The following is a 22,741-nucleotide window of genomic DNA, read 5'->3' as shown; positions in this document are numbered from 1 at the left end:
ATTACCACCACCATGTCAGTTTTAATACCATCTTTTTTCAATGGCAGTCCTGGCAACAGTCAACATGGGATTATGACATTTTGGCTCTGATGCTCTCCTCTAGTTTCACAGATGGAGGGAAGCTCAAGCATATGGGTTTGGGGGCATTGGGCAGGTAGAGAGGTGGCTTACTAGCATAAGCCTATCCCTTCCAGGAACCTGCAGAAGCCTCTCCCTGAGAACAGATGGCAGGATTGGAACCCTCTGCATCAGAAAAGGGCACAGATAAGCATAGAGAGAACTGGGTTAGAGTGGTACTCACTCACCTTGGCATCATCTTCCTTCAAACCTGCAATACTGGCAAGTGTGGCACTGATCTATGGAACCCATTCCTCCCTCAAGAGCACTGTAGTGAGGTAGCCTGCCCCTCTAAAGCTTAGTGGTCTGCCCCATACAAGTAGCCCTGCCTACCACACCTGGGATGAGGTGTACAGTTTAATTAGTAGAACCAGTTGGATAAGGAGGAGCTGATTCTCCTATAAAGAGGAACAGGACACTTCAGAGAATTGGGGGGATGGAGAGAATAGGGAAAGAAACATTATAGAGACTGCTAGGAGTGAGTAAGCTCCAGCAGGAAACCCTGAGTCTTCAGGAAAAAAGACTCCAGGGAGGGGAAACCTCAGTGTGAAAGACAGAGTGAATGAGAAAGAGTTGCTGAAGATTTGAGGACTTTTGTTTTGGGATTGATTTTGTTATGTTAATAAACTCAGCTCCAAGGAGGGGTGTGTTGTCTCGTAGTTTGTCTCGTAGTTTCAGGGGCCCTGAGTTGAAGAGACGTGAGAAAACTGAGGCAGGACTGTTGAAGAGTGATCTCAAACCATAAGGGCATGCTCAGGAGGCAGCCCGCCAGCCCATTTACAGGGCTCTTTCATGGCAATATGGCTCTTGATGGAACCATATTATTGCGTGTGCGTGTGTGAGGAAATACCAATCCACCGTTCAAATTGATCAGCCTTCTGCAGAAGGGCTGAGAGTAACTGCGCTCTCTCTCTCTCACACACACACACACTTGAAGAGGTACTGTAATGACAGCTGAGCTATGGTTGAAATCCAGTGTAACTCCCTTTCCAACTGCTCATAATTCTCTCAAAATTCCTTTTTGTCTGAAAATTTCTGTGCTCAGCTTTTGCCCAGAGGCCATTTCTTTTGGAAAGTTTCAACAAAATCTGTTCATTTTTAAATTGTGCATTTAAAAAAAATGCACCAAACCCCCCCCCCCCCAAACCAAAAAGCGTATGTGCTAGTAATCAGAACATTTCACTGTTGCTATACTGCTCTTGTGGTGAGAGAGAAGTCCTGGTCTATATGAGAACACTGCACTGCTTTAACTAAAGGTAGAAGGCGGGTCTTTGTCTCTGTAATGTTCTGGGACCGACATGGCTACAACTACACTGCGTTAACTAAAGGAGTGACTTTGAACCGATCTGGTTAAACCACAGCAAACAAACCTTGTGTGGACGCTCATTTCAGTATAAGGGTGGCTTATTTCTGATTAGTGTAGATCAATTAGGAATCAGTTTAAGCTAACCCCAAATAAGCCACTCTTATTTTGTATTAAAAGTTTCCATACATGGGCTTGCACCAGTTAAAACACAATTTGACTTAAAATGTTGCAACTTTCTCATGTTATAAAACCCTAAGTGATTATTCTTTTCTCAGCCCTAGTATTTGTGAGGTCTCAACCAGAGGAACTGTTCAGAAATAGGGGCAGGGTAGGCTGATAAACACAGAAAACCTTCACACTAGAACACAGTTGAGTTTGTCTCACTGTCAGGACTTTTCAACATGCTCTGCAGATCCATTCAGACATAATAAGGGCAGCCTAGCTCACCCTGTGGATGCAGCATCAGAGCAGTAAGTGCCAAATGTGCCATCTGCTTCACTAGAGTTTCATCTAGAATCATTCAAAAAATGCAGGAGGCGTTAAAAGAGCTACGAGGTGCATCCTTCGGTTAAAAATGTACAAATAGGTATTTAGAACCACTGTCAATAAGAGGGCCAGATGCTGCTCCCATTTAAGCAACTAGAAACTTTTCATTTACTTTAAAGGGAGTAAGACTGGTCCTGAAATGGTTTATTCCTCCCTTTAGGAAGACATAGTGCAGGCTGCCCTTGAAACTTTTTTTTTTTTGTTCATCTTACGTTTGCTTTGCTTTATTTTCTGTTTCAAGTTCCAGGTCTAATGGGTGATTCTTGGTAGGGTTGCCAGGTATCCGTTTTTTGACTGGAATGCCCGGTTGAAAAGGGACCCAGTTGGCTCTGCTGACCAGGCCATTGAAAATTTAGTTGGCCGCCTGCAGTGGGGCAGACAGGTTGCCTGAGTGACTCCCAGAAAGCTGCTGGCATCTTCCTCTGGCTCGTAGGCTTAGGGGTGGCCATGAAAGCTCCATGTGCTGCTCCCCTGCTCCAGTACTGGCTCCGCAGCTCCCATTGGCTGGGAACTGTGGCCAATGGGAGCTGCGGGGGCAGCCCCTGCACCTAGGACACAGAGGGAGATGTCGGCAGCTTCCTGGGAGCCGCCTGAGGTAAGCGCTGCCCAGAGCCCACTCCCCCCACACACACCTGTCCCAATCCGAAGCCCCCTCCTACACCCCAAACACCTCATCTCTGGCCCCGCCCCAGAGCCCGCACCTCCAGCCCAGAGCCTTCACCCCCTCCCACACCCCAACCCCCGTGTCTCAGCCCGGAGCCCTTCCTGAACCCTGAATCCCTGATTTCTAGCCTCACTCCAGAGCCCACACCCCAACCCCTGCCACATTCCGAACCCCTTGGCCCCAGCCCAGAGCCCTCTCCTGCACCCCAAACCCGTCATCTCCAGCTCCACCTCAGAGCCTGCACCCCCAGCTGGTGAAAATGAGCAAGTGTGGGGGAAAGTGAGTGACGGAGGGAGGGGGATGGAGTGAGCGAGCGGGGCTTTCAGAGAAGGGGTGGGGCGGGGTGGGGCAAGGGTGTTTGGTTTTCTGCAAATGGAAAGTTGGCAACTCTATCCTTGGTTTCTGCAAATAGAAAGTTGGCAACCCTATCCTTTGTAATATTTAAAAACCAGACACACCAGCAGTAATTCTGCAACCTCTCCTTCCCTTCCCCATCTCTCCAAAGCCCCGTCCCTTCCCCACCCCTTCCCCTAGGCCTCACCCCTGCCCTGCCCCTTCCCCTAAGGCCCCGCCCCATTCACTCCTCTTTCCCCATTGCTCACTGCTTTTCCCCTCTCCTGCTCTCCCTGCGTGGAGCTGGAGCTGGGATCTGCAGCCACCCGATCAGGTAGGAGGCAGCCCTGGCTGAGTAGCGGCTGGTGCAGTTGATGACTTGGTGCCTCCCCCCCCCCCTCAGTAACTGGACTTTGGGTGTCCGGTCTGATCTGCACCAACAGGTCCCCTTTTCAACCTGACTTTCTGGTCAAAAACCAGACACCTGGACGTCCTAGCCTTAGGCCTCAGTAGGTCAGAAGCATAAAGATTTTTGCACTAGTTGAGGGATGCACTGAGCAACACCCAGTTAACCCTTAAACCTCAACAGCAGGCAGAAGACTTCCATCTGTGCTAGATAAGGTGAGCTCATCCAGTGGTTTCAGCAGTGACCTGATCGTGTAGCTTGTGGAAGTCTACTGGTCTCTGTGCTCCTTCACACGACCAGCAGCTTGAATTTTACATGAAGATGGTGCGCTTCTTAATAAAAGGTTAATGCTGATGCTGAAAATAAGGAAAAGTGATAACTAGGGAATAGACTGGATACATAATTTGGGTACCCTAACAGGGGTACTATTTCAGATTTCGGTAGGTAAGGGGCAACTTTAACCGTGATTCTAAAGGTTATGTAGGCACCTGAAAGCTGTCAGGCTTTTTTTCAAATAATAGGGGGGATGCAATCAAAAATTATAACTCAAAGAGTGTGTGTGTCTCAACTCAAAAAGTTTGAAAACCGCACAGGGTGCAGGCAGGGGATAGCTAGGGGCTGTGTGCAGAGAGGCTAGCTCAGGGTGCAGGCAGGGGGTAGCTAGGGGCTGGGAGGGGTGTAGCTCGGGTATGGAGAGGGGCTGTGTCCGAGGGGGGCATGCTGTTCTGGGGCTGGCTGTGCGCTCAGTCCCTAGTTGGCACAGTGGTGGCAGCTCCGCAAGGCAGGAGCTGTGATGAGGGGCATGCTTTGCTTGCTTGGCTACACAATGGGTAGGAGGGAGGGGGACACCCCAACATGAGGCCCTGTTGGCTCTGCGCAGGAGATTGGGATTCAGGCTCCCAGTCCTGAGCAGCTTTGCCAGCAGCAGTTCCATGTCAGGGGCAAGGGGCAATGCTATGGCTGCAGATGGCAACGGGAGGAGAAGGGCTGCATCTTCCCCCCTGCTGAGAACTTCACCCAAATATGGTAAAAAACCCAACCCGGGGTCTCCTCCTGCCTTCCCTAAATGGTGCCCCTGTAACTCTAGTCAGAAAGCATATGGGCTTAAATTTTGTGAATTATGTTGGTACTGATCTGACAGGGATATTTAGGGAGACTGTTTATTGGCCTTCTGGGTTATGTTGCATAGTTCAGAAACAGAACTAGGCATTTTGCTGCTTGAATATGTTTAATCAGCATGTTTTGCCACAAAACCAGTTCCAGCAGCAAAACTCAAGACATAATACCATTCACTGAGGAAAGGCTAAACTGCCATCCTTATGAGAGATGCTTTTACTGAAAAAAAGAAAAAAAGTTTCTTGTCTGTACTCAAGTAAGGAAGCACTACTCATCTTTCTCTGGAGGGGTGAGTAGTCAAGTGTGTAGGGAAGGGAGCATTATTTCCTGACTTAAATCCTAGACTACTTACAACTGTTTCTTCCCATGCTTTGACTAATGGAGCTTCGCTGGTTCCAGCTAGAATCCAACAAATAGCAAATCATCCTTTCTGAGCTTCCTATTGTGAATGCAGTTATTGGGTTTAACTCCAAAATCTGGGATATATTTACAACAAAAGCTGATTTAGTGGACCGTGGAAGACTAAGGAGTACAATAGTGCATACCAAACATTACTTAATGCTCTTAGGTTTACAGTACATTCCTTACCTAGTATTAGATTTAGAGGTCTCTTTTTAAAAAAGGAAATTAAGCTATGGGAGAGCAGAACTATATTGCAGAAGTTATACTAGTCATCTCTGGAATAAAGAAGCTCAGATTCCTGTGTTTTGTCAAACAAACAAGCTCTTTCTTATACAGACTTTTTCCAGGTAACCAGTATATATATCTGTCCAATTATTGCAGCAAAAATCAGTGGTGTATTGTATATGAAGGTCTAGAAATCTCATGCTGTGTGTGGGATATCAGAATTGTCACAGGCCACCTGCAGTACAGTACTAACCTTTTTATATAGTGCAAGGATCTGCTTATTTTGGGGCACAAGTTTAATTCTTGGAACTATACCATGTGTTCTGACATTAATGGCCAATTAATGTTCAAGCACTTACTAAGCAATGGAGGTAGCCAATTCACGTTGACTTCACAATGGGAGTCCAGGAACGTCAAGACTTCTCCTTTAGCCATTGAGGCTCCCAGCAATCTGGTCCGAATCAGTCCTTCTCGTTTCTTGGTGCGCACAATCCTCACTTTGGCAAAACGGGCCATGTACTCCTCCAACTTCTCTTTCAAGTGTTCTGGAAAGAAGGGGAAAAGGGTAGAGGTGTCAGCCATGGAGGGCCAAACTAAGAATGGGCATGTGCAGATACCACTATAAGCATTCAGCGCCCTTTTATTTCTTGTAATTTCAAATCCTTCAGTATCTGCTGTAAACCCTTTCTGAGATGGTTCTTAAACTGCAAATGATCTTTGTGCTAATACACAGAGGAAACCACTGACATTCTAGACCTTTTACTGCTACTTAACTGCTACTGGCAAGTTGCCATGCACCATATAATCACAGCCAAAACAACTGCAGAATGTTCACCCATTCTCTAGTTCCTGCAGCCCAAGGCCAGATGATCATCCTGACATATGGTTTTCAAACAATGCCCTTTCCAAGCAGGCTTTCTACTTTTATTAATTATGTAAGAAGATGCATGGAAAGCAATTTTTAAAAATTAAGTGTTAAATCAGCATGACTAAATTATTTTTTTATGAGGAGGGCAAATAAACTAGCAAGTGGTAACTGGCTAGGAGCTTGAAGCAAATGGATGGCTGCCTTGCAAATAAAATTAAGCTGTAGAAGTACAACAATTGATATATTCTGTACTATTCTGTCTGTTTAGCCTGACTGTGTATGCATCACATAACAGCACATTTGGAATATATTTTCTTCTAATTAGAAATAAACAATAGAAGTGAAATCACCTCCTACAGTTTTGCCTCACCGTAAATAAATTACTGAAAATACTACAATCGGGAAAATAATCCACTGCCTATGATGAAACACTTCAGTTTGTCATGTTCATTCCTGCTCTGAATAAATTCAGTAACTATTTGGCAGGGAAAGGAGGAGGGAAAAGCTTGGTCTCCAATACTTAGCACTTTTGACATGTTGCATTCAGGGCCGTCTCTAGGGAGGATGAGAGGCCCGGGACAAATCAGCCCCCGCTGACTTGAGGGCTCCACTCTGCATCAGCGGCTGGGCCGGTGGGCCACCTGCTGCTGCTGGCAGTTGCCGGTGCCTACCCTGGGGCTATCGTTGGCCATAGCGCCACGGCGGCTCAGGGCTCCGGTCAGGTCGGGGGACTTGCTGCACCGAAACGCGGGTGGCCGAGCCGGGTGCTGTCTCCCGCTAACTGCCAACAACAGGGTAGTTGCGGAAGTGACAGATTCATCTTCCAGGACCAACTGTGCCGGCCAGTCACACCGGCCAATTTGCCCTATCCAAGGGACGGCTCTGGCTGCATTTACTGATGCTAGTGGATACAAGCTAATGCACATCAAAAATGACTCTAAGATTCTGATTGTTTGTCTTTGTTATGCTGTGGAATTTGGAATTATTTTGGAATGCTGTTGTTCCCAATAGTCTCCATGGACTTTGGATCAGGCCCTATATTATTATAGATAGTAGGAAATTTGCCATCAACCAAGATTTCTTTGTTTTGGTCTTATGCAGGTATCAAGGTGGTGGGAGGGGGATAGCTCAGTGGTTTGAGCATTGGCCTGCTAAACCCAGGGTTGTGAGTTGAATCCTTGAGGGGGCCATTTAGGTATCTGGGGCAGAAATTGCGGATTAGTCCTGCTTTGAGCAGGGGGTTGGACTAGATGCCCTCCTGAGGTCCCTTCCAACCCTGATATTCTATGAAAAAGGCCTATTATTCAGCAGTGACCTCAATCTGAGGATGCTTCCTATTGTTTGAAGAAGCCTACACTGGCCATATACAGGCTGGGTAATTGCATGTACAATGGGGCACTTAGATGCACAGTTCTTCTTTAAGTTCCATTAGCAAGGGAATAAAATTTGCAGAAGCACATTCTCCAGTACATATCTCCTTTAAGCAATCCCTCACCAGGCTTCTATAACAAAGGATATATGGATATTTCCATTCTAAACCACTTTTGGGGGTTTATGATATAGCCTTTACAGTTTGCTTTGGGCATGTAGGATTTTAATCTGAAGAATAGTGCTTTACCAGATGTGGTATAAAAAGAGCATTTTTTCTTTATTCCTTATGCTCTATGGGGGAAAAAACAGGGACTTCTGAAAAATGATTTTTTTCAGGGGTCTTTTTCCTTTGAACCTCTGTTTCTTGGTAACTAGGGCAGCTGAATTAACATTGGAATACTGGCTACAACAAGTCCTGATCTTTTTATTTTACCAATTTTTATGGTGGAGAATGCTCTTAGCATTTAATAGCACTACTATCTCGGTTTTGTAACAATACAGCATTCAGATGTCCATCTTGTTCTTCAACAAGTGTATTTTGTAGCACAGATACAGCAATAGCAGAAGCATTAACAGCAAAAGCATATCCTTTCCACTGAGCTTCGGCTGGATATAAACATCATTCCTGGCTTTTAGGCACTAAGCCCCACCAGTATTGTCACAATTCAATGCGGCAAATATGCAGTACCACCTTGTACCACTAGGAGACTCTTGGTGGACTGTGGAGGCTGCACTACACCTGACGACACCAGAGTCCTTCCTACCCTACCACAAGCAGCAGAGAGATGAGAGAGAGAGCAGGAAATTCAGGTGTGTGGCACTAGCCCCACTTAAGCAGAGTAAACAGCTGTCTCCACATGCTCTCTGCTGCCTCTGTTTCTGCCTTTGCAGACCCACAGGCTGGAGCTGGGGACTTCTGAGCCTCAGTGTCAGAAAAGAAGAATTGACTCTGGGGATGAGATGTCTAACCTGGAGGGGTACGAGTCGGGATGAGTGTTTTCTAAGCTTGAGACCATTTAGGTTGAGGGGGTAGTTCTGAGCTATGAAGAGGAATTGGCCTGTAGGTGTTTCTGAGCAGATGGAGTTTGAGTTGGAGCAGTACTGAACTAGGAAGAGAATGGGTTGAGTGCAGGAGGTAACAGTCAAATAGTGAATGACGATGTGGGCAAACTGGTTGTGTGTGTGTGTTGGGGGAGGAGGAGATGGTGGGATAAGATCTAGATTGGAGGGAGAGAGACTGGTGCTAGGAGAGGATAATAAAAAGGATGGAAGAAGGATACATACTGCTTTCTCCTTGACTGTAAAGTGTCCCAGTTTTTGAAATTCTGAAAGAGGTGGAAAGAAGCTGCCTCCCTCCCCCTGACTTTGCAGACTGTCCCAATTTTTCACTTTGAAAGTATGATCAGCCTCCATTCATAGAAGCAGGGATGTGTGTAGATTACTACCTACATCCCTAGCACTTATCTTGGGCACCAGCTGACACTAATCACACCCCTGGCAATACTCTCTTTACCTGCTCAAGAAGTACACGCTTATGATTTGTCAGCAAACCACCTGGATTCAGCATCATGACTCCTAAATTCAAAGTTATCCTTGAAACATTTTGTTTCCACTTGTAAGACCCTTTAAAGTGTATATTTACCCCACTCCTTCCTTGGCTTTTAGGAGCTCTCTTCATAGTTATTCTTTGAGCATAAGAATACAGGAAAAGGTAACAATACCTAAGAACAAAGGCACAGATGTGCCTTACAGCAGCATAAGAGAATTTTTAAAGGGTTCTGAGCCAGTTTTCTCTTTGTAGTAGTTTTAATCACCCTATAGCATTAAGAAATTGAACAGCTTTAATGCTGTTGAGAATTGCAAATTTCCATGGTAAATCAAGCCAAAGTTAGTTGGTACAGTGCTTCTGTGAAATTCTGAAAATTTACCACAACTCAACGATCACTTCACCCCCCACCTCCACCTAGAAATCTAGTTAAACTTACTGTGATTTTTTTGTATGAAAACAAAGGAACCCCAGTCTAGGATCTGGGTCCCATTGTTAGGTACTGTACAGACAAGTACTAAGATGACAGCCCTGGCCTCAGGGTGCCCACAACCTATATTTCAGACAGGATGAAGTAGACACATGATGAGGATAACATTAAAGATGACAGGTTTCAGAGTAGCAGCCGTGCTAGTCTGTATTCGCAAAAAGAAAAGGAGTACTTGTGGCACCTTAGAGACTAACACATTTATTTGAGCATAAGCTTTCGTGAGCTACAGCTCACTTCATCGTAACAATAAGATAAACAGAACAGCTGTTAGGTGGACTAACAATTTCTATTTGAGGACAATGTAGAATGAATTTAATTGGCACAACTGCACTAGTAAGCAGCGCAAGCAAATAAATCATTCACGAGTCCTACCATCACAGGGAAGAAAGGAAAAGATAGAAAGGGCAGTTGGGATTTGGAATAAGAGCGGAAGAAAAAGGCATTCTTCCTTGTCCTCTGCAGGATCCTGCTTTAATTCCTCTGAGTTTAAACAACACTTCTTCTTTTGATTAACCCTGAAATTGTTTCTTGCCTTGGTTAAGTACAAATGGACACCCAGTACAAAAGGACTTCATTCTATTCCCCATGTTTTGGTAAACCAGGGTTTCCCAAGCTTTTAAGAGTTGCGCCTTTCTTCAGGAAAATGAAACCAAATCACATCCTCTCTGCAATGCTGCCATGCATTGTCAGTGGCCTAACATCGGAATTTATCCACCTTCCATCCCCCCACATCCTCCAAAAAAACACATAACCCAACAAAACCAAACTCAAACACTCTGGGAAATGCTGATGCTTCAGTGTAGGCACTATTTACACTGACAGGCGGGGTTCTCCCATCAGCATAGGCAATCCACCTCCCAGAGGCAGTAGCTAGGTCAATGGAAGAATTCTTCTGTTAACTTAGGTGATGTCTACATGGAGACTTGGGTTGGCTTAATTATGCTACTCGGGGGGTATAGAGTTTTCACACCCGCGAGCAACATAATTACACTGACCTAATTTTTTTAGTGTAGACCAGGCCTAGGTCAACAGAAGACTTCTTCTGACAATCTAGCACTGTCTACACGAGGGTTAGGTTGGCACTGCTATGTCTCTCAATCCTCACCCCTGCCAATGTAAGTTCCCAGTGTAGACCAGCCCTAAGGTATTTCTCCTTTCTTACCGCATTTGCTAAGCAGTGAAAATGTTGGAGTTTATAGTATCTTCATTGACATCTGAGTTAGCAACCATTGAAATGAAATCCCAGAGCTATGGTTTTAGGCTCCCTGCAAACTCATTCAAGCATCTCTGCGTCAGTTGTGCTCTTCATATTTTGAAAGTTTTTTTGCACAAACATAACAGCCAGAGACTTAAAGTGAAAGCTGAGACTGGAGAGATCTTGATGGGCCATCCTCCTAACTAGCCCTTCATGTCTACCAGGGAGCATATCCCACACTTTGGGAAACACTGTGTTAAATAACTCAGCACATCTTTGAATGTCAGGATCCAGTCTTCCTAAGTTGGGCTTATTCAAAAGGATAAAACTATTTTTGTCCTGTGACCTAGTCGTTTTATTAGGTTTATAGTATGGCACCAGGAGCACAAAAGAGTTGACTATACAAATGTGTACTATTTACATAGTATTCTAAGTATAGCTTTACTTAGATTTGTACCTACAGAGTCATCCTACTTACTCAGAAAGTAAAAGTACTGGATGTCAGAGAATACTCATTTTTAAAGAGATCAGTTTGACTGATGCCATCAAAACACCAGAGCTCTTTCAAAAATTCAAGAAAATTAGTGATTACTAAAGACATGTAAAGTGTCTAGACTGAGTAACCCCTGAGCAAATTAGGAAATTAAATCCATATAAGCAACATTCTAATCCTAAACATTGATACAGAAGAAGAGAGTATCAATAACTACATCTAATACATGTCTAATTTTGAGATTTTACAAAGATGAAAGATTTAGTACATAATCCATAATCTCTTTACTACAAAAGCTGCATGCAGAACCCAGTTTCAACAATCTACTATAATATGGTTTAGAGAAGGAAGATTTCTCAAAATAAAAAAAAATCGGGTTCACAGATAATAACACTCCTCAAGTTAAATCAATATGCAAGTGCTTCCATACTACACTTCCATTTCAAATGTATGTCTCAGGACACTCGATTCCAGTCCTGCCAATCTCAGACACATAATGAGACCTAACACAACAGATGCCCCTCTGGGCCACTGCCCCAATATTTTCTAAGGTTATATAAATGCTAAATATAAAATCTTGATGGTCAGTCACCGACATATAAGCAACTAATGCACTTCTCAGAGTGTTGGCAAGACCCTTGGAAAAAATCATGCTGTTTTTGCAAGAGCAGCACTTTGTAGTTTGTTTTCAAGAGTTGCCCCCACATAAAACACCTCACAACCTAGTGGTCATGAAGGTCAGTGCCCAGAAGAAAGGCAAAACTGTGAAAGCCCCTTTGGCTAAGGATCATTGAAAACTAGATAGTACAAGCATTTGAGAATATGCTGTAGGAAATAACCCTGTCCTAGCAAGATCTCATCTAGTAGATCTGTTAGTATTTTCTGTTACTAATTTCTATGAGCTTTGGCTTTGAACATCACATTTATCCATAATATCAAAATAAACTGCCCCTTTACCACAGAACTCCAGTTTGAGTTTCCCTTCATAGTGAAAGGGCGGAGCGTGGGATGGGGGAGGGGGAATCTGATTTTTACCACACACATCTCAATTTAATTTTTATCACCAGCCTGATAAGACTATTCTATTGCTGTAGATATCATCTTCCAAGAAAGTCTCCTGTATACACATGCCCTCTGCATTATCCATGTACATTGAGAAGCCAGTAAGCTGCATCTCCAAACACACATGCACATCCTTCAGTGTCAAGGCAACACCATAATTTTGGGAGAAATTCTCTAAAGAAATTCCAATGTGATGCGCAAAATAGAAAACAAAATGAAATGAAAGGCCTTTATATCTCCCAGAGACAACACATTCAGGCCATTTATTGCCAGCAGAATCAGTTCAAGCAAGCTTGCCATGGCAATAAAACACTGAGGTAGGATGGCTTCATTTATATGCGGCAATATTACATAAATTTCACTTTCAGAGGCAGGCATGAGAGAGTATTTAAATTCTTCACTGAGCAATAAATGGGGCACCTCAGATGTAAAAAAAGTCAGCACTCCTGTCACTAAAAATAGGGGGAAAGATGCCTAATTTGTCATTTAAAAAGAAAAGATATCATTCTTTCTTTCACAGTGTTGATTAAATGAGGTAATAAATCATATGTCTGATACATGCCAGGCATCTGCCAGGGCAGGAGCTGGCGCAGAAGATGACAAATAAAGAGTCGTGCAGGAGCAAGAGTTTTATAGGCTGTCACTAGTATGACAAGTGATGATAAAGGGCAGCATTATGTCTGCATTGCTGATAGTCTATAAACAAATTCTCTATTGTAATTCTTTTGTGTGGGTTCTTTATCTTCATTTAAAGCCTGGAGGAGTTTTTCTAAAAGAGCAGTGAAGAGAAAATTGTTTCGTCCTAGTAATTAAAGGTCTGCTCAAGTAGAATACCCAATTGTTAATTCAGTGTTCAAAAGTATACACTTTGAATTGATAGGGATGACAGAGGAGGAACTTGTTTTTTTAAATGGAATTGTTGTTCTTCCCTCTTCTTTGTGTGGCTAAAAGGTGTAATGTTTCTTACTGATTCCTCCTGGTGGCAGAAGTGCTAGGTGAGCACTTCTTCACCTAGACCCTCTAAGTTTCCCAGGAAGAGCATGGAGAGATTTTAGAAAAGACATCAAAGCCACAGATCTTACAGAGCCAGAGATTGATTACATTCTTCTTTCCCAGACTCAGGGACTAGTGTGGCTACAGTGCAGACATATGGTGAGGCCAAGAAAAGAGGAAGTTACTTACCTTGTGCACTTCAAGATGTGTCCCCCTAGGAGTGCTCCACTGTAGGCGTGCTTGTGTCCGTGTGCTTCTGATCAGAGAACTTTGGTAGCAGTGTCCGTTTGGCCCACACATGCACTGTCCCCCCACCTTGTGCTCTGCCGTGAGGCTAACTAGCACTGCACAGGTTACCCACGCTCAGTTCCTTCTCTACTGAAGAGTCATTGACATGAACTCCAAAGTAGAGGGGAGGAGGGTGGGTCGTGGAGCACCCATAGGGACACTCGTCTCAAAGAGCCATTGTCACTGCACAAAGTAACTCCCTCTTGTTCTTTGAGTAGTGCCCCTATGGGTGCTCCACTGTAGATGACTCCCAAGCCGTGTTCCCAATGGAGGTCTGGGGCTTTGGAGTCGAGTCTGTTATGGATGATAATACTGAGGTGCCAAAGTTGACGTTGGAAGTTGAGTCACCTGTAACCACATAGTGTTCTGTAAAGGTATGTACAGATGCCCAGGTGGCTGCTCTGCAGATTTCCAAAATAGGGACATTCTTGACGAAGGCAACTAAGGCGGAAATTGACCTTATGAAGTGTGTATGGATTTCAGATGGAAGAATGACTCTGCGAATCTCGTAGCATTGTTTAATGCAGTTCAAGAGTCTCTGTGCAGATATATGTGTACCTTTTGATTTGTCCGCAATGGAAAGAGAGCGCTTAGGAGAGTTTCTAAAGGTCTTTGTCCTGTCCAGGTAAAAGGCCAGAGCCCCTCTAACATCTAACGTGTGTAGAATAGCCTCCCTGTTATATCGGTGAGGCTTAGGGTAAAAAGCTGGGAGGTGAATCAGTTAATTTATGTGAAAAACCGAAGTCAACCTGGGGACGAACTTTGGGTGTAGCATGAGTGTAACCTTGTTCCAAAAGAATACTGTAGAATGGGTGTGTGCCTGACATCATTGCCACTATCTTCTCTATTCTCCTCACCGAGGTGACTGCCACCAGGAATGCGGTCTTCATTGATGTGTATGTGAGCGAACAAGGAGCCATAGGTTCAAAGGGTGGCCTAGTCAGAGTATTTAGTATTAAGTTTAGGTCCCATGTTAGGGTGGGATGTCTGGGTTGGGGGACAATGTTTATTATACCCTTGAGGAGTTGCTTTGTAGTTGGGTGCAAGAACACTGAGTATCCCTCTATTTGTTGATGGAAGTATGTTATGGCTGCTAGGTGTACTTTGAATAAACTAAGAAATAGTCCTGATTTCTTGATAGTCAGCCTGTAGTCTAGGATCATTGGGAGAGTAGCAGATGTCAGGGGAATTTGTCTAGAATTACACCAAACCTGAAACCTGGTCCACTTCTGCAGGTAAGTATGACTTTACTACACAGTAGGAAATCAGCTACACACTTCCTGTACCTCCTCAGAGCAGGATCTTTCTATGTGTTGGGACCATGAAGGAGCCAGGCCTTGAGCCACAGTATCCACATGTTGTGGTTGAGCGTGCATCCTTGGCTGTGCAAGAGAGGTTATGAAGAAGGATCAGTGGACACTTTGCCAGCTGTGACCGGTAAGGGTACTATGTCTGTCTTGGCCATGTGGGAGCAATCAGTATGACATTTGCTCTCTCTCTTTATTTTTAAACAGGACTTTTGATAATAGAGGGATTGGGAGAAAGGCATATAGCAGGCCCTTGTCCCACAAGAGAAGGAGAGTGTCCCCTAAGGAGTGTTGTCTGAGGCCTTCCAGGGAGCAGTAGAATGGACATTTCTTGTTCAGGTAAGTGGCGAATAAGTCTATAGTTGGTGTTCCCCACCATCTGAATATCTCATGAAGTACTGCTGAGTTCATCTCCCATTTGTGGTTGTGTGGGAACTTGAGACTGTCCACTGTCGTGTTCTGTACTCCTGGAAGCTAGACTGCTAATATTGTGACACAGTGAGAAATGCACTAGTTCCACAGCTTTAGTGCTTCTGCACAGAGGGAGTGAGATCCGCCCCGCTCCCAGACGATTTATGTAGTACATGCATGCTGTGTTGTCTGCGATGACTCGTGTGTGTACCTCTGATTAGCGGAAGTGAGCACAAGCATTCCTGACTGCTCTGAGTTTGAGGAGGTTGATGTGAAGAGACATCTCCATGAGGTTGTTGAGATGTGCACCCCACGCCTTGAGGGATGCATCAATGGTGAGAAATAATGATGGGAAAGGTTGTGAGAAGGACATCGCCAGGCAGACATTTGCTGGGTCTTTCACCAGTCTAGGGAGTGTTTGACTTTGGTGGGCCATGAGAAAGGTTTGTCTAGTCTGTCTCTGTTTGGCCTGTAAACCAAGCTGAACCATGTCTGGAGCTACCTCACGTAAAGCTTAGCATGAGTTATCATGGACATGCCCGCAACCATGTGCCCCAGAAGTTAAAGGCAGTGATATTTGTACGGACTCTGAGCATGGACAAGTTGTGAACCTGTGCTGTGGAAGGAGCACCCTTGCCTGTAATGAGTCAAGATCAGCTCCTATGAACTCTAGGTAGTGTACAGGGGTTAACATTGATTTTTGGAAGTTTATCTGTAGGCCCAGCTCCACGAACAAGTCCACAGTAGTTTAGGTAGCCCAAAGGGCCTCAATGAATGACCAGACTCTGAGGAGACAATTTTCCAGGCATGGGGTAGATCATGATCCCCTGGGAACATAGGTGAGCTGCCATGTCAGAGAGGACCTTGGAGAATACTCTTGGAACTGATGAGACTCCAAAGGGGAGTACTCTATACTGGTAAGGGTCCTGGCCCAGGGTAAATCTGGGGAGTTGCTGTGGAAGTAAGCATCCTGCAGGTCGAGGGCCGAGAACCAATCTTCCTGTTCCAAAGATGGAATAATCATTGCTAGTGTGACCATTTTGAATTTTTGAGCTCTGATAAACTTATTCAGTGCTCCAAGGTCTAGCATGGGACTCCAACTTCCCTTCTTCTTGGGCATCAGGAAATAATGAGAGTAAAAACCTATGCCTCATAGATGCAGAGGCACAAGTTCTGTGGCTCCTAAGCAGAGAAGGTGATCTATTTCTTGTTGCAACAGACTCTCGTGAGAAGGGACCCTGAAGAGGGAGGGGGAAGGGCGTTGATGGGGAGGGAGGTGAAGTACCCCTTGGGTGGAGTACCCATTGCAGATGATTTCCAGAATCCATTTTATGTATGTTATTCATTCCCAGTTGTTGTTGAACGAAGCAAAGCAGCACCCAAATGGATATGATGGGTTGATCAGCTGCAGTTGGTGTTGAGAGGAGTGGTCACTAAAGTGTCCCAACCAAGGTGTCAAAACTGATGTTTTGAGGTGAATGGTTGTGAAGAGGAAGACTGTGGGCCTGATGGTTTACATTTTGAAAACCTGGATTTTTTCCTTTGAGGCTCATAATAGCACTGAATTGGAGTGCTGTGATTTATGCAGAGGTTGAGGACTAAATTTTCTTTTTTGTCCAGGTATATAAATCCCTAATGACTGAAGAGTAGCTCTGGAAACTTTGAGTGTATGGAGGGATGTGTCAATCTTTTTGGCGTCCTTGAATGGAGGTCCTCTACAGTAGTCTTCACTTCCTTAGGGAAGCCGAACAGGTGCAACCATGATGCTCACTGCATAACAGCTGTGCAGATAGATTGGGTTGCTGTGTCGACTGCATCAGGTGCTGACTGGAGTTCTGTGTTGGCCACCAGTTGTCCTTCATTAACAGCAGCATGAAACTGTTCTTGGTGTGACTTTGGGAGCTGATCAATAAATGCGTTGAGCTTAGAGTAACTGATGTAATTGTATTTTGCTTACAGAGCCTGAGAATTTCCAATTCTAAATTGCAGTATAGCAGATGAATAGGTCTTTCTCCCACATAGGTCAAGGTGCTTCCAATCCCTGTCATAGCGGGTGGACTTCACCCGGTGTTGACAACCTTGGGAGTACAGTGCATCCACAACTATCAAACTAGGGAGGGGATGGGAAAAAAGAAATTCCATATCCTTACCCTGGATGTAATATTTTTTATTGGTCCATTTGAAGGGAGGCATGACCGATGCTGGAGTTTGCAAAATAAGCTTGGCTGAGTCCAGAAGGGCCTCATTGCTGGGGAGAGCTATTCTGGAGAAAAAGGAAGTGTGTAAGATGTCCATGAGTTAATGATACGTGTCTTTCCTCTCAATAGGAATCTGCAAAGTGTCTGTCACCCGTTTTGCTAAATCTTGAAATAGCTTGAAGTTGTCTGCTAGAAACAGCAGAGAAGACATCACTGCCCTGTCTGGAGAGGAGGAAGAAATGTTGGTCTGTGGTGTGACCTCCTCCTCAAATCCAACCAGTGGTGCTAGAACTAGGGGTGCTCCTGCTTGAAGCAATAACAACAAACATAAATACATGATTTCCATCATCGGCATGCACTGTGTAAAAATTGTTCTAGCATCCCTGAATCTGACATCCTGTTCTTCCATGATTTTTTTGAGAGGTTCAGAGGCTCTGGATACCATGGCTGAGGGAGAGCACCTCAAAGGCTCACGGTGGGCCACGCTAGATGTTTGGTGTGGAGTCTGTATGCTGCCTAGGGATCCCAGTAGGGCTACTGGGGTGGTGTAAGGGGTCATGGTGGTTGGGCTCATGGCTGGCCATACCATGGTGGTTGCGGAGCAGGGGAAGGGTATGACTGAGGGGACCCAGATTGGTAGTGGGCACTATAAGGAAAGTGAGAGGAGTGATGGGAAACAACCTCCTCCTGTTTACTCTCCAATTCTCCACTAGAGGTGTACAACCCAGTACTGGTGGAGATTCCTGTGTCCGACATAAACTCGGTACCAGGGCCACAGTACAGAGCAGGGGAGACTCTGGTATCTCAGCTACCATAAGGTCCTTTGAGTGTCTGAACTCTTATGGTGCTGTCATACTCGGTACTGATGGTGGTTGTTGGTGCTGGGTCAATGGCATTGAGGGGATCAGATCTGGGACATACTGAGTGCTCCGAGGCTGGATGGCATGTTGTTGATGGTGCCGACGGTAATGCCTGTACTGGCAGCATCTTCCCAGAGGTAGTGCAGTCTCTATCCTTACCTTTCCTTGTCGGTACTGTTGCTTCGGTGCTGATGCCATCACATCCTTAGGTGCATCAATGGTATCTGTACACCAGAACCTCATGAGCTATGGGTACTGTGTTTGGATGGCCTTAGTGCCCTTGGAGCTCACGACATTGAATGTGCCAGAGATATTTTTTGACTAGCCTGGAGATCACTCTAAGGACTCATGACTCTTTTTTGAAGCCTTATGTGAGGGTTCCACAGCTGTTTTCTTTGACTCATAGACCTTAGATGTTGAGGACTTTGGGGAAGGTTCACACCATCTAGAGGGGTCCAGGGACAGCTTGAGGGCTATCTCCATGAGGAAGAGTTTTAGTCTCAGTCCTTCTGAGATCTGGACTTTAATTGTTGGCAGAAACCACACTTTTAGGAAATGCAGCTTTCCCTGAGACAACGGATGCAGCAGGAACATCTGTCCGCTACTGGGATGGCCTCTTTGCATGAGAGGAACCTCTTAAACCCCAGTGAATCGGGCATACTTTGCACTAGGGCAAACCCCAGACAAAGGGAAAAAAGATTCATTTTTTTAAAAAAGAAAAAAACAAAACAAAACTAGAGGAACTCCAAGGCTATGTCTACACTACAGCTTATGCCAGCAGAACTTGTGTCATTCAGGGATGTGAATAAACCATCCCCATGAGCAACATAAGTTACAAGGATGTAAGTGCCGGTGAGAACAGTGCTATGTTGGTGGGAGATCTTCTCCCGCCACCATAGCTTCTGCTGCTTGTGGAGGTGGTTTTATTATGCCAAAGGGAGAGGTCCCATCAGCCATAGGGTGTCTTCACAGACATGCTGCAGCACTGTATGTGTAGACATGCCCTCAGACTAACTCTTTGAATTCCTATAGGAATAACAATCCGATAAACAGACTGCTAATGGCTCCGTCTCTTGCCGGGGTGGTTGAGAAGGAACTGAGGTAGGCTCATCTGCGCAGTGCTGGTTAGCCTTGTGGCAGAGCACGAGGTGGGGGGGGGCGGTGCACACACGAGCCTAACAGACACTGCTACCAAAGTTCTCTGATCAGCAGCGCAGGGACGCAAGCACACCTACAGTGGAGCACTCACAGGGACACTACTTGAAGAAGTAAAGGCCCTAGAGAGACACCTGGGAAATTAAGCCCCCTTGCTCTGCAGATTTTGGGTCAGAAAATTAATCCCTAGGGGGACTGTTCCATTAGGTGTAAGTTAGAGCAGTCCTATGGCTGCTCTAACTTGAATATAGAACTGTTTCAGCCCTTGGCCAATCCTATGATCAGGAAGGCAGAAAGGTGCCTTGAAGACATCTTTTTCTCTTCCATTAGCTGCAGAGATTGTGAGCTCAGAGCAGTTAAAGACCGAGGTTCAATACACACAGTAAGGATTGCATACATTTACATAATTTATTGAGCTCTCATTACTGAAAAGAGAATTGGAATACTATGAAAACATAATACAACAGCTAAAATCCTGTTTCACAAGCCAAAGTTAAATACAGAAATCAAATTCTGTTCATTAAATTTTAAACCCTTTTAGAAAGGTTACATAGGGAATCTAAGCTGTTCTTTACTGAAAGTTTATTTCATGTCATCCCTGTAATGAGAAACCTTGCTATTTTGTACTACCCATTTCTGCTAATTGTGCTGACTGGCAGTCTTCTTTCATTGGTGTTCATGACTGACAGCAAAATATGTCCCCAAAAAGAAAGACAGTGATGAGAAGAGAAAGACTTGGAAAAATGGTTTTTGTTACAGTAACTTAGCAACATTCAAGCATATTATCCTTTAATATACACCCTTAGCCCTGTTTGTGTCTATGCTTAGGGAAAGTCTTTGAGAATCACTGGGAAAATCCTCTCACCTTCTTTACTTTAAGCTTGCCTCTACCTTTCACTGTATGTTTCTTGTTATGTATAGCAAACTACAAGTTCTCTTTCTAAAGAGAGATAGTATATAAATATAAAATACTCTTTAGTTCTGTTCATCCAGAAAGATCCAAAATTCCTTACTAACTACTGGTACACAGAGGAATCATTTTTCTCACCATAGCAATGGTAAATTGTGAAATGCAGCCACCTCTACTCAGAATGACGCACACAGGAACACTGCAAAACCACCTAGAACAGGAAGTTAAGAATAAACTAGCTGATAATTTTCTTTACAATTAAGCATAACAATTACCTTAATTAGATTATGGGCAGGAGACCAGGACTAAGCAGTGGTTGAAGCAGATTGGAACAGGAGGGGGAGTTCTCACCACATAAGCCAGGGAGAAAGGAGAACTGTGCTCCACTCTGTTCCAGTGGTGCTAGAACAATTTTTATTGTACGGGTGATGAAAGCGGAAAATGATGTATTTGGGTTACTACTACTATTTCAAGCCTGGGAGTGTGGTAGCACCCCCTAGTTCCAGCACTGAGGCTCGGTGTCCCTCCATGTTTTAACTTCTGGGGCTAATACCCCCTGTGACACAGGCAAAACAGGTGCGAGCTCTGGCCAAGGCTGTAGGAGTCAGTTGAGCACTGACGGATTCATAGCTGGAAGCCAGACCAGCTCACCTGTATATTAGTATTGTTCAAGTTAGGTCTTGTTAGACTTGTAAGAATGTTTTAGGGTTTAGATTCTATAAAAGCTTGTAAGTTGCTGCATGCATTAATCTTACTTGTAATGTCTGAATCCCTAAAGGTAATACGAAAATTTTGCATTATAGCTGTAAAAATGCCTGCTCTTAACTTGTGAACTCAGACTGGAGGAGTGGTTCCCCCCATCCATCAAGAAGGACTATCAAAACTAAATTGGCCATTGTAGGACAAAAACTTTGATGATTGCCCCATCCACCCCTGAAGAAGTTATGTGCAGGAGCACTCGTCCCACAGGTTTGAATTCTGGGGGAAGGGCATATAAAGATGCTCACAAGAAGAAATAGTTATCTCTTTGTTGTTTGGATTCTTACAAGGGCTGCAGCTAAGAAACAAGCAGAGATCCCCAGGGTCAACCTAGGTTAGCCTGAGAAGACATTCCATGGACAGATTACTACTGCTTTGTCACCTTCTGGAACCTAGGATTGCAACTCATTTGTGCATATATGTTGCCCGCTTTAACCTGTAAATAACTCTCTCATTTCTTTTCTTAATTAATAAATCCTTAGTTAGTTTACTATAAGATTGGTTGCCAGCATTGTCTTTGATATGAGATCAAAGGTACAAACTGACCTGGGGTAAGTGACTGTCTCTTGGGACTGGAAGCAACCTGAATATTTTGTGATCTTTGGTGTAAGTGACCATTTATCACTAAGTCCAGCTTGCCCAGGGGCAACATAGACTGGAGTGCCCAAGGGGACTGTCTGACTCCATAGTAAGACTGGTATAGTGATCCAGGAGTTCACACTGGTTACTGGGTTGGTGAAATCTAATTATAGAATGTACCACCAGTTTGGGGTAACTGTTCTGCTCTTTGACAATCTGCCCTGAGGTTGGCACTCACTGTGAACCACTCCAGACAGCATGACACCCCCAACAGGTGTAAGAATAGTACTGAAGACAAACGTATCGAAGCCCATTCAGCCATCCTGGGTCTGCTGTGTGAGTGGCTGCTCCCCTGATTTAAATTAGAATAGCCTAATTTACATGGGCTGCTAATTGCTTCAAAAAGCCCTTGTGCCAGCTGGGGATCAGCAGGGCTTACAGAAACTCTGGCTGTTTGCCTTTTCTCATGGCCATGACCCTCATGCCCCCACAAAGAGGGAAGTGAAATAGAAGGTGTTATGTTGGCTCTGTGTTGCTAGAGGATCCCCCTGTACCGGAAAATCATTCCAGGGCAGACTGCACTGGCTTTCAGATTTCCTCACACTGGTAGTGCAACAAAAGTGTGTCCCGAAGTCAGTGGAGGATTTGGACTAATATCATTTACAAGGAAAACTATATATTAAGCGTGCGGTAACAAATAAATCTAAGGCTTCCCTACAGATAATTCTTCTGGGCATAATTATACAGTTCAAACCTGTCAAATGGATGACCTTGTTGCATTAAAATTTGATTCTTTTAACACTTCTGTTCATTACACAAGTATTTATACAGTAAACTATCTCCAAGGAATGAAAGTCTGAGGTTCCTCCTAGGACACAATTAAATGAGGTTACTGAGAACTGAAATGGAGAAAGCATCATTTTCTTGGATAGCAGTAAATTAGTCATAAATGTCATCCTTGTATTATCAGCGTAACATGACTGACTAAACTGCATCATGACAGCATTAATTGTTAACAATTATAAACTATACTTGACAATAACATGTCAACAAGGACAATTTCTAGATATTTATAACACAGTGAAAAGTCTTGCAGATTTGAGACCTGTCATTATACTGACATTTTCTCTGCGTTGCCTGA

The 22,741-nt window shown here is 44.4% G+C and overlaps 1 protein-coding gene across 1 annotated transcript in view; it reads right to left on the bottom strand.

Moving 5' to 3' along the window:
• GALNTL6 (polypeptide N-acetylgalactosaminyltransferase like 6) overlaps positions 1-22,741 on the bottom strand; it is a 943,544-nt gene that overhangs the window by 127,414 nt on the left and 793,389 nt on the right. Inside the window, exon 7 of the mRNA XM_084626308.1 lies at positions 5,475-5,660. Within this exon, the coding sequence (XP_084482434.1) occupies positions 5,475-5,660 (186 nt within the window). The remainder of the gene's footprint in view (positions 1-5,474; positions 5,661-22,741) is intronic.

Source organism: Lepidochelys olivacea (genome assembly GCF_965140295.1).
Source record: "Lepidochelys olivacea isolate rLepOli2 genome assembly, chromosome: 4".
Taxonomy (NCBI): domain Eukaryota; kingdom Metazoa; phylum Chordata; order Testudines; family Cheloniidae; genus Lepidochelys; species Lepidochelys olivacea.
Note: the sequence above shows the minus strand (reverse complement) of the source record. Positions and strands in the feature narration are given on the sequence as shown.